Source organism: Marmota marmota, unplaced genomic scaffold (assembly GCF_001458135.2).
Source record: "Marmota marmota marmota unplaced genomic scaffold, marMar, whole genome shotgun sequence".
Classification (NCBI taxonomy): Eukaryota; Metazoa; Chordata; class Mammalia; order Rodentia; family Sciuridae; genus Marmota; species Marmota marmota.
Window position 1 is genome coordinate 32756888 of NW_026000005.1, and position 11740 is coordinate 32768627.

At 35.1% G+C, this 11740-nt stretch overlaps 1 protein-coding gene across 2 annotated transcripts in view; it reads right to left on the minus strand.

The window, feature by feature from the left end:
• The window catches only part of Abca12 (ATP binding cassette subfamily A member 12), a 161837-nt gene that overhangs the window by 27085 nt on the left and 123012 nt on the right, over positions 1–11740 (minus strand). For both annotated transcript variants that reach the window (XM_048808508.1, XM_015481335.2), the window contains exons 32-38: positions 10038–10274; positions 9540–9690; positions 7121–7373; positions 6453–6539; positions 5482–5575; positions 2962–3089; positions 1223–1310 (exon numbers count right to left, since the gene is read on the minus strand). In XM_048808508.1, the coding sequence (XP_048664465.1) occupies positions 1223–1310; positions 2962–3089; positions 5482–5575; positions 6453–6539; positions 7121–7373; positions 9540–9690; positions 10038–10274 (1038 nt within the window). The remainder of the gene's footprint in view (positions 1–1222; positions 1311–2961; positions 3090–5481; positions 5576–6452; positions 6540–7120; positions 7374–9539; positions 9691–10037; positions 10275–11740) is intronic.

Genomic DNA, 11740 nt, shown 5'->3' on the forward strand with positions numbered 1-11740 from the left:
TTCTACATTAATAACACAATAGTTTAAAATACTGGTGCACTCCAATTCAAATCAAATTGGTAATTCAAAATTGCAAATTTGATTTAGAGAGAAATTATTTCATATTAGAAACTCCGTTGTTTTAAGCAAGAATATTTGCTCTGTGTGTGGAGAGGGAGGGGGAGGAAGAAAATGGGAGAGTGCATTGAAATTCCTATCATTACTATTTTCTCCATGATCTTGTGAAAAATCTGCTCATATAGGTCTTACAATATATATCACATAGGGATTTTGTGAGGAGGAAATTAGGTACTTTGTATGAAAGGTGATACTAATACTTGGCATATAATGGTCACTAAATGAAAATTAGTTTCCCCACTTCCTCCAGGACTGTATATGTCTCTTACTACCAAATGAGAAATAGGAGAAGGATAATTTAAAATCCCTATGACAGTCATTGATCATATAGGCAATCATATGTGCCTGACTCAGTGACTAGCTGGTTTCAAAGCATAGATTTGATCTAGAAGAAAAAAATATAACCAACATGATTATTTATCTCCATTGAGTTCTGCTAAATTTCCAGCTTTAATAAGAAGCAAGGCTAAATATATGTATGTATGTACATGTACAAAAAGAAAATAGTATGTAAAGAAAAATGCATAAAACATTAATGTGTGGTGTAACAAAAAATTACAGGGGGAGTGCACCCATTCCAACACCCAATGGGATGAGAAATAAAATTTACTTGTGTCTAGAATTCCTTTTCCCCAGCCCTCTGTGTTTGTCCATTTCACAATCCTTTCTCTTTCCCCAGAAAAATATGGTTGAGTTTTGCTACCCTTAAAGTTTGTGGTAAAGGCAGTCAGAGTCTATTGCATATGAATAATGATTGGAAGTTTAAGTCTACTTACTATATGAAGCTGAGTGTTTTCACTTCCATAGCTGAATGTTTTGTTGAATGAATTTAAAACTATTTCTAAATTCTATTGCATATCAGCATTGTGGTTGTGGTTTTGGCTATTATGAGCAATACTCCTGCACACAGTTTTGTCCCTAACTCAGGTGCTTATCTATTCATGTTTCCCTAGGGTACATACACAGATTGAAATCACGGTGCTATAGGATATGCAAAATACCAATTGATTGTACACATGTTTTGTTTTTACCTCATAAAAATGTTTAAATGTGCCAATTTCCATCTTTATTTGTATGAGATCCTAGAAGAAAGACCATAATTTACCTTGGCAAGTGTTCTATTGGCAGGAACTCCTGTTATATCAAAACGAAGGTCATTAGTCAAACGCAGTCCAAAACTCCAACCTCCATATCTGCAAAGGGTAATAAGAGTTATACTTGTTTTACTGGATAAAATCTTCATAAGTTGATCTCAATTACTTACGTAGGAGCGTGATTTTTTTTCTTTCCATTAGGAACATATTTCCAGTACGAAATAAATGCTGCCTGACATATTTTACATTTTATTGATTCTTTTTATCATATTTTAATCTCAAGTGTACATTATAAATGTACACTTAGAAATTAGAAAAATTAGAAAGTCCTTCTAAACAATTGCATATGTGCCATTCTAAAAATGAGAGGCAGTAATCCAGTCAATCCCTCCATCTTAACTGAACCATGCACCATCTCAAAAGTCTTACTTTATATACAAACAGACATATGAAAAATTATGGTATATATGTGTAATAAGAATTGTAATGCAAAAAAAAAAAAAAACCCAAAGTACATGTATAAAGACATGAACTGGTGTGAACATACTTTATATACAAAGATATGAAAAATTGTGCTCTATATGTGTAATGAGAATTGTAATGCTAAAAAACCAGTAAGTAATACAAAATGATAATGTTAAAAAGTCTTAATTTTAGTGCTTAAAACTCATTTATGGGGAATTAACAATAGAGCAATAAAACATCAGTTATCTTTTTTCAAGAGGCCCAATTTCTTCTATACCTCAAACTTTTTTCCCTAGTTTATTCTCTGGTGCCATGTTTTTTCTCATATGTTTGAAGGTGAGTTGAATTTATTTAACTACTTATCAGTTCATGGTATTCTAAAAACAAAAATGTTGATTTTTTTAATCCAAGTAGTAACTTCAAGTGTAGACGAATTTGGATGCCCATAAAATTAGGGTCCACCTACATAAATAATAGTGCAATGCAACTCACATTTGAATTATCTTCTTGAAAGGGAGGTTTTAGAACTGTTTGTTTATAATAAACCTATTTCATTTATAATAAATATATTATTTTATTGTAAGATATTCAAATATAGAAAATAAAAATATTTTATTGTTTATAATAAAACCTGCATTTATTGAAAACATTTCCTTGTATATCTATGCCTAAAAATTTCTGAAAGGATCTATATCAGAATATTCATAGTGATTATATCTGGGTGGAAGAAATATAGTGTTTTCTTCCTTTTGCTTATCTGTAGTTTAAAGTTATTTTACAGAGAATGTTAATTATTATCTTTAGAAGCAAAGGAGGAAAGGAGAACATGACAGTGATTTGAAGCTCAAGAACTTTTCATCCCTGGAAAATGCTTAGGTGGCTTAGGCATGTGGCCTTGCTACACAGGAGGACACTTTGTCCACTCACAGATACATTTTAAGTTTTGAGATATTTTTATTGGAACTAAAGCCAACTGTTAACAGAAGTCATGCTTTCAAACATTTCAAATAGACATGATCTGGTCAACAATTTCTCTTTTCCTTTAAGAAAAACAATAAACAAGTTTATTAATATATTTTGAAGTCTAAAACAGCCAATGCTTTTTAGTTTGCTCAAATTAGTCTTAGAGACACTATTTAATACAAGAGACTCTTTAGACAACACTAAGAGCTTAACCATGTAAATCATCAATAGAAATTTGCAACTATCATCTCCACTGTCTCAAGTTTAGAAGTCAGTTACCATTAAAGTTACTAAGCAATAAATATGTCATAGAGTATTGTACCTTTTTTGGACAAATTCATTTGCGGTTGATATGAGATAATTTTCCATGTGGTGCCCAGTGAGATTATAAATTACTTGGGAAGAATAAGTTCTTCTATGAGGTGGAGAATAGTTAAATTTAGGACATTCCTGGAAAAAGAAATTAAAAATTAGTTTCCTTTCAGCTGTGCTATGCAGATTAAGTAGATGATGTCAAGGAGTTTCAGTCTTCTGATTTGTCTATCACTGCAACTGGTGAAGTGTGATAAAACTGTCCTTTGACTCTAAAGAACTTTGAAAAAGAGGTCATCTTGCCTATGGCCAGGAAATTAGCATAAATAGTTATTATCACTGTAGAGCATATACATGTGTTTAGGATTTGTGTAAAGTTAAGGACATAAGTTTAAAAATGTGTGACATTTCTTTCAGTTGCCACCAAGGCAATGTTTTTGAAGAATAACACTAAACATAAAGGTGCCACAAAATTCTCTCAAAAATTCACAGAGTCAGGTACAGTAGTGTATGCCTATAATCCCAGCAGCTCTGGAGTCTGAGACAGGAGGACTGCAAATTCAAGACTAGCCTCAGCAATTTAGCAAGGCCCTAAGCAACTCATTGAGAACTGGAGTGTTCAATCACTGAGACACATCCCCAACCCTTTTTTAATTTTTATTGTGAGACAGGGCCACATTAAGTTGTTGAGACTTAAGTTGCTTAGGGCCACATTAAATTGTTGAGACTGGCTTTCACCTTTTGATCCTCCTGCCTCAGTCTCCTGAGCTGCTGGGATGTGCCACCACTCCCGGCCTACTCACATTTCTGACGGGAATACAATAGATGTGTAATTGCAGGTCCCACAGGGTATGCATATTTTCCACACCAGTATGTACTGTCAAATAGTTTAAAAATTATTTGTACACAGTAAATTGACATCATGAGTATATGTTTGCCAACACTTGGAATTTTCCTTCTTCATTTTAGCCATTCTGGTGATTGTGGAATGGTATTGCTTTGTGGTTTTAATTTGAATTTCCCTGATGATTACCTGTTCATGTACTTATGGGCCATTTGGATATTCTCTTTGTGTAATGTCTATTTATTTTGCTATTTTTCTACTACATAATCTTTTGTTTTGCTGATTTGCAGGAGTTATATATAATCTGAATGTAAGTCCTTTATTATATGTTGATACAACTACAATGTCACCTTCTACTCTACAGATTTCCTTTTTAACTCTCTTCTTTCAAAAATCTTAGGACTCAACTTTATCCACAGAATATGTCTGATATACATAGCACCAATTATGCAAAGTGACACATTGTTATTAAACAGCTGAAAATAAACTGACATGTAGGTTAAAAATGTTTAAAGTCTACGTTTTTTGGATTAATAAAAATTACCCAGCTTCCAATTTTAAATATTAACTTAGCTGACTTTTACTGTGAATTAAAGAAATATATGAAGAATTTTAGGAATCGGCTAAATTAGATGAGGGATTAAAAAACTCTGACTGCTAAATGTAAGACTAATTTTAAATATTCAAGGATTCCAATATCAGATCCCAGCTCTTACTGTTAGTGGCTAACTTGCATGAGAACACCAAAATGGATTGTAGTCACTGAAAATATGTCCAATCTAAAATATGGTAAATCATATGTCAAAGTTCAGGATACAACACATTTGTCACTTTGAATAAAATGTCACTAGATTCCACCTCTGTAACAAAATCGATATCATAGTGATCCCTAGGGATTAATAGTGATATTTTCATCAATGTTCTTAAATTTTTAAAAAAATTTTCAAAAGTTACTATAATAATTATATAATCTTATGGAGTACAATGTTTGATTTGGATACATATGTATAGTGATCAAATGAGGAACATTTAATTTCCCTAATGAACTTGATTCTCTTAGAAGTTCGGTGAATTAAATATGTGATGCATGCACAAATATAAAACAATGAAACCCATTATTCTGTGTAATTAAAATGCATTAATAAAAAAGTTTGGTGAACTAATAAGGTTGGAAAACAAAAGTCAGTATTCATAGGATATAGACAGAGTAAGTGAATGTTGGGTAATTTTTCCTCTTTTAGGAAGTGATTTCTTTCTTGCAGTCTGGAGGAGTTGCTTGGAAATATATGGACTTCCACTCTAGACCTACCCATAACTGACTTCCCCACTGACCATTACAGTGGCCGTCACACTGTATTTTCAAACATGACAGTTATGGTCTCATTTTGTCCCGTGAAACACAGCTTTCCATTTAGAAGTGAACTGAGATCAGAAATTCATTTTTAGTTGGTTTCCACACAGACCATCATAGAATTTGTTTCCTTTGGAAATTTGTCCTGAGTTGGATCTAAAACAGTGACTTGGAGCTCAAAGTCAATATTTTTGAGCTGCCCAGGTCCATATCTCTGAGCTCCTAGCTTCCATAAAATGAAATTATATGACTCCTTGGTAACCTGGATAGATCTTTCAAGGTTTGATATTTATTCCTTTGTTTTTCTACTTTGCTAATACCAAATTCCATTTTACCTGGACATTTTCTGAGCAGGAACAAACACCAAAATTAGTGATAGGTTCTCCACTAGTGTTCCATCTTTCCAGACTGTCTTTCTTTAAACACCGTCTGCAAATAAAAATGAAATGTATGTATGTCTATTCTCATATTTACCTAGAAGCATATAAGAAGCACTTGGTATTAAATATAGGTGTGTAGTCTTATGTGCAATTTACCAGTTTTTATACTCCGAATATGACATTTTGTGGTGGTGGGGGTTGAGGGAGAGTATTTATTGATTAAACAGTGTTGGGATCAAAGCACATTAAATTGTCTTGCTCTAGTGGGATGAGGCTTTTTATTCCCTTTATTCTCCTTGCTCTCTTCATCTTCTCTTCTAACAGGTAGGGGATGCTTTAGCATAATAATCTACCAAGCTCAGATTGACATATATACTATTTTGACAGTTTAAATAAACAAATCAAATAGTGCAAAGACCAGGGAATTGGGAGTCAAGACTTAAGACTCAGGGTTAGCTATGCATCTACTATCTAGAGTTTTTTAAAAAATATTTTTTAGTTGTAGTTGGACACAGTATCTTTAATTTATTTATTTATTTTTATGTGGTGCTGAGGATCAAACCCAAGGCCTCGCCCGTGCTAGGTGAGCACTCTACAATTGAGCCACAAACCCAGCCCCACTATCTATAGAGTTCTTTATGCAAGTTTCTTAGTCCCTTTGAGCCTCGGTTTGCAGAGTGGGATTAATAATGCACAGGGTCATGACTGTTAAATATAAGTATGTATACAAAAGAGCAGACAAATTATAAGGCATTTGATGGTTCATTATTATAGTACAGCAAAGCCTAGGATCACTCTAAAGGAAATAGATAAAATATGTTAAACACAGATACCCCTGAGAGCAGTTCACAAATAAAGCACACATACATGCACACACATAAACTGGGTTTGTTTGAAATGAAAGAAAAGGAGCAAGGACCACTTACGAATCACTGGTGTTCAGACACACATTGTCAATGCCCGGGAAATCCCACATTGCTGAGACTAGTCCTTTTGTGCTTGGGTGAGAATTCCTGAAACATTAAAAAAATGGAATCAAATCCATGGTCTTCCACTAGTCTCCCATATTAAATTGATGTTTATTAACAATTTGAAGACATGAAATTATGCCAACTGAAAGACTATTTACTTAAAAATCAAAGAAAGTCTGTTTCCAGGGGTAAACGGTCCTAGAAAAAAAATATGCACATGCTTTATTGTTCTTCTAATAGTCACATGCATTTAGGGATCACCTGTTGTACAAGTCATGTTATATTACATAGAACTGTGATGTTCTGTGTAATTTGTCAGAATAATAAAATATTATGTGCTATATAATACAACAGACTTGGAGGCCACATACAACATGGATTTCTTGATAATCATTAAAATACATATCTACTGTAACATTATTTTTGCAAAAATTTTAATAAGCTATTTGTTGGCAGTTAAAGTTATGTATTGCAATAAGTCAAACTGTCCATTCTCTTAATAGAACCAGATACTGCAGTTCCTATGTTCTTTATGTTTCTGCTTTCCATGGCATTCAGGAAAGTCCAGCCACACCCCTAGAAGCATTTTGGGATGTTCTTTTGGTTTATGAAAAGAAACTCACGCATAGAAGGCGGTCTGTTCGTGGGTACCATAAAGAGAGGGGGAGATCTGGATCTCTGGATAACTGTTGCTGGAATCTCTCAGCGTGCCCAGGCCCATGGCAGTGGTCACAAAGACAATGGGGAGAACAACTTGGGCAATGAGGCCTTTCCAGTTCCTTCGGGTATGGTGAAACCTCTTTATGAGAATAGCTAGGATCTTCTTCATTAACAGTCCAAAACCGTCCAGCCTCTCTCCTCTTGTCAGGACTTTGTCTGGTTGAGGAAAAGAGATTTGATATGGTTCTAAGAGCTTTTTTTTTTTTTTTTCAGTGCTGAGGATTGAACCTAGAGCCTAGTACATACGAGGCAAGCACTACACTCCCAGCCCATTCTGGGAAATCTTAATAAATCTAATAATAAGTCACTGCAGAAACTACGGATGGATGATAAGATGTGGTGTGGTAGGAAAAGCTTTTATTTTAAATATTTGGATTGGAGGTTTAAAAATTCATTTGTCAGCCCGGGCCTTGAGCCTCAAATTGAGGGCAGATTTAATATGCATCTCCTAGAATATATATAAAAGTACTTTAAAAATTATAATTCATGAGGCACAAAATAGTCCTAAACATATGCATAGTAATTTTAGTGCTTATAAGTCCAATTGTCTCTAATTCTAACGTGAAGCCCAATGAATTTACCCCAAGTGTAGGAAAAAGGAATCCTCTTCTCTGAAGTATAATTCTAGTTCAACCACTTGTTCATCAAATTCTCTTTAGAAATTTGGAATAATTATGGTGTTTTGAAATTCAATTTTTATTTGTGTCTCCAATAAAAAAAAAAGACCTCACTTAAAAGAACGTTTTCTCCTCACTACCCCCAAAAAATTTTGAAATGCTCTTTAGGTGCTAAGAAAATTCTATGGCTTCTGAGAATCAGGGCAGCTGTGGAGGCCATAACTGTTGTTCCCTCTATGGAGCTCTTATGGCTAATACTTCCAGCAGCTCCTTCTAAAAAAAGTAGGCTCAAGTATCTCATTCTCATGCCTGCCACCAAGCATGCCTTCACATGTGATAAGATGACGGTATTCGTCAACACTGTGTATATTTTTAATTTTCCATCTCAAATTATGCAGCACAAAAATCATGATCTTCATTTAGCTGATAAGAAAAAATACAAAGCTGCTTAATTTAAAATGAATTCCAATTAAACAGAGGGAACAAGTTTAAATGCAAACTCATATCTCTGCAAAAGGGAATTGTAGAAGTAGCTGAATATTTTGAGTTAATTAGTATGCTTTTCTGTTTCTTGAGAAATTACACGTGGATGACTTACAGGTGTATCAAATGGAGTAAATGTGCTTTCTCAAAGATAATGTCAAGGAGGGGAACGTTTTGACTAAAGAATAGTCTCAAATTATGAGACAAATGCAGAGGCAAATATGTAGCATTTACTTCCTGAAGCAGATGACCATTGTCTAATCAAAGTCCTCAATTCCGTGGACTCTACAATTATATTCCACAAAAGGTGATAAACGAGAAATGTGTCAGAGGACAAATGAGACTCAAATTCCGGAGTTATACAAACATCAGAGATTATCTTTTCTGAGTTTTAGAGACAGGCAAATGTTTAATTAAAAGTTCTGTTCCTAGAGAATTTTCCCCATTTAAGCAAACTATTGAAATGACTACTCCATAATTTATATATCATTTTACTACATTCTTCCATAAGTAAATAGTGTTTTCAGAGGTATAAATTAACTGTCAGAAAGAGACTAAGTGGCAATAAAAGTTAGTTTTTAGAAGAATTCAACCCCTCAAAATCATGTCAAGAAACATGGTTTTTCAAAGATAAAAGAATTGAGGGGGGGAAACCTGCTATTACAGATACTTAGCCATCAAGTCCAACTTAATCAATTCAGAGATATTCCTCCCAAAGTATTTTCTTGGTCCTTGAGTGACTCAGACTAGAGGATGTTAGATTTGCTTTCCAGAGAGATGCTATAAAAGTGATGATTCTTCCCCCACCCCATTTTTACAATGACTATTGCCTCCACTGGTACACATCTAATCACTGGGCATGAACTACCTTACAAGATAACCTAGTACATTGATGGGTAGTACCAGTTACCAGAAGAATCTTCCCATATTGGCACAAATCTGAAACTGCAGTGAAAACCACTTGCCATGAATAGAAAGAATACCCAGCCCCACCCTTATCAAGGGCATTCTTCCGCATTCTTCAAAGTATTTTTGAAATAGAGGAGTTGGTTTGTTCTGACTAATTTTTGTATATTAGAAAGGAAACTTGTGTTGCCTTTGGCAATTTTATTTTCAAATCTACAATGAAACTTAAAAGTCAAATTTCAAGAAAAATTCAAAATTGTCCTGTGATTTTCTCATTTCTAGGAATTAAGCAAAATATCTACTTTTTTTTTTTTACCGTCTCTGTCTGTGAAGTTGCTGCTGCTCACAGATAAATCATCAGGAGTTGAGATGCCATTGGCACTGGAATTCCCAATTTTCTTTTGAGTTAGGTGCTCAAGACTCATATCACTATTTTTTTGTGATTCCTTAGTCAAGTTCAGAAACACCTAGAAAAAGAAGCCAGATCACTTGATTAGCATAAAACATACATATTTCTTCTAGTTTCTAAGCTTAATTTTGATTGTAAATTTTTATCACATTTATTGAGACAACTATTTCTCATCTGACTTGAGGAGAATATTCTTATATATGGAAAGATGGGTATTCTGTAGTTGAGGTGACATTTTAAATTAGTCTTCCATAAGAATTGTACAGAAAGCATTCTAAGCTTTTCTGATTTTGTGAAACATTTATGCTAAAATATTTATTTTGTTTTTAAAAAGCTGCATACATTTATTCTCAGGGGAGAGCCAGTTATAACAACTTTAAGAAATAAATAAATGTCCTCATGTACCTCTTCTACAGTGGTGTCTGAAATGCCATAGCACCCGATGTTGAGGTCGCCCATGCCCTCATCCAGTGCTCTTAGGAGTGACAGGTAGGCTCCTGAGACTTTGGTGCTGAATGGAGGGAGCACATACACGAGCTCTCCCCCGATATCCTCCTTGAGGTAGGCTTCTGGGAGGTGCGATCGGATCATGGCTGTCACAGCCGTGGTGTTACATATTGCATTTGCATCCAGAGTTGGACTCTGAAAGCAAAACAGAAGTTAAACACTTTGCTCCATGCACTGTAGTGATCAAAGCCCCTAATCAGAGGACGACGAGTTCATTGAGGTCATTCTAGAGCTGAGTTGGATCCCACACCACCTGGTGGGTCCCTGTCCCACCTGGGGACTCTGCAGTGGTCTGTAAGTCCCTATTTTGCCTGCCTTGTTCTCCCACCCCACCTTGCCCCTTCTCCAAGCTCACAGCCCATCTCCTTCCTTTCTCTTGCTTTACTCCAGTGGACTCTTTTGATGGTGTTGCCTCCCATGCGTCCTGCTCAGGAGCTTTGTCATTGCCACACAGAGCAGCATGTCCCCTTCTTTCTCCAGTTCCAACTCATGGCTCAACTGTTGCTTTCTCAGAAAACTCTCCTTTTACTGCCCCATTTCACAACTGGACCCCTCAGCATTCCCTCTCTCCCCCTCCTGGTTTATTTCTGTAGTATACATAGAAATAAACATACTAAGTAATTTATTAATTACTAATTGATAGTACATTCATTTACTTATTGATTGTATCATATAGATTTCTCTGACTCCACTAGAGTATACACCCCACTGAGGCCACAAATTTTAATAGCCTCAGTTCAGTGATGAATCCTTATTGCCGAGCACAGGATTTGAGGGCAGTATAAGGCTTAATTTTGCCCCTACTACATGAATTTATGAATGAATTAATGAATATAATAATGAATTACTTTTCATATCTTGGAAGTCACATCAAGGTGATTCAGATATAAAATAAATAGTGGTAGTCAAATCATGCTTAATTGGCATTTCAGTTGGCATTTCAGTTCTTACACATATCTTAATTCATTTGGCATTTCAGTTCTTACACATATCTTACACAGTATTGTTAAATCATATGCTCTGTGAGGTGATAGAGCCATTCTTAGTCAGCATTTTTGTCCTCTAAAAAGTGTAAAAGCTCTGCCGGACACTGTGGTGCACACCTGTAATTCCAGCAATTCAGGAGGCTGAGGCAGGAGAATCACGGGTTCAAAGCTAGCCTCAACAACCTAGCGAGGCCCTAAGCAACTTAGTGATACCCTGTCTCAAAATAAAAAATAAAAAGGGCTGGGGATATGGCTCAGTGGTTAAATGTCCCTCGTTTTAATCTGTGGCACACATACACACACAAAAAGTAAAAGCTCCAAAGCTCCACTGACCTGTATTAGTCTTCACTCTGTACTCAAGAAGTCTTGATCAGAGATTTATTCATATTATCTTCATTTGCTTTTGATAAGCCAGAAAATTTAAACTTCATTTTACAGGTTGAAATGCTAGGGAAAGTAAAAGGCTGATACTCCATCAGTAACCTTAAGGTGGAGATCAGTTCTTACCTAGACTTAGTTGATCTTTTTTCTTTTTTTTTTTTTTTAAACTAGGGATTGAATCCAGGGGCACCTAACCACTGAGCTACATCCTAGCCCTTTTTTTTTTTTTTTTTT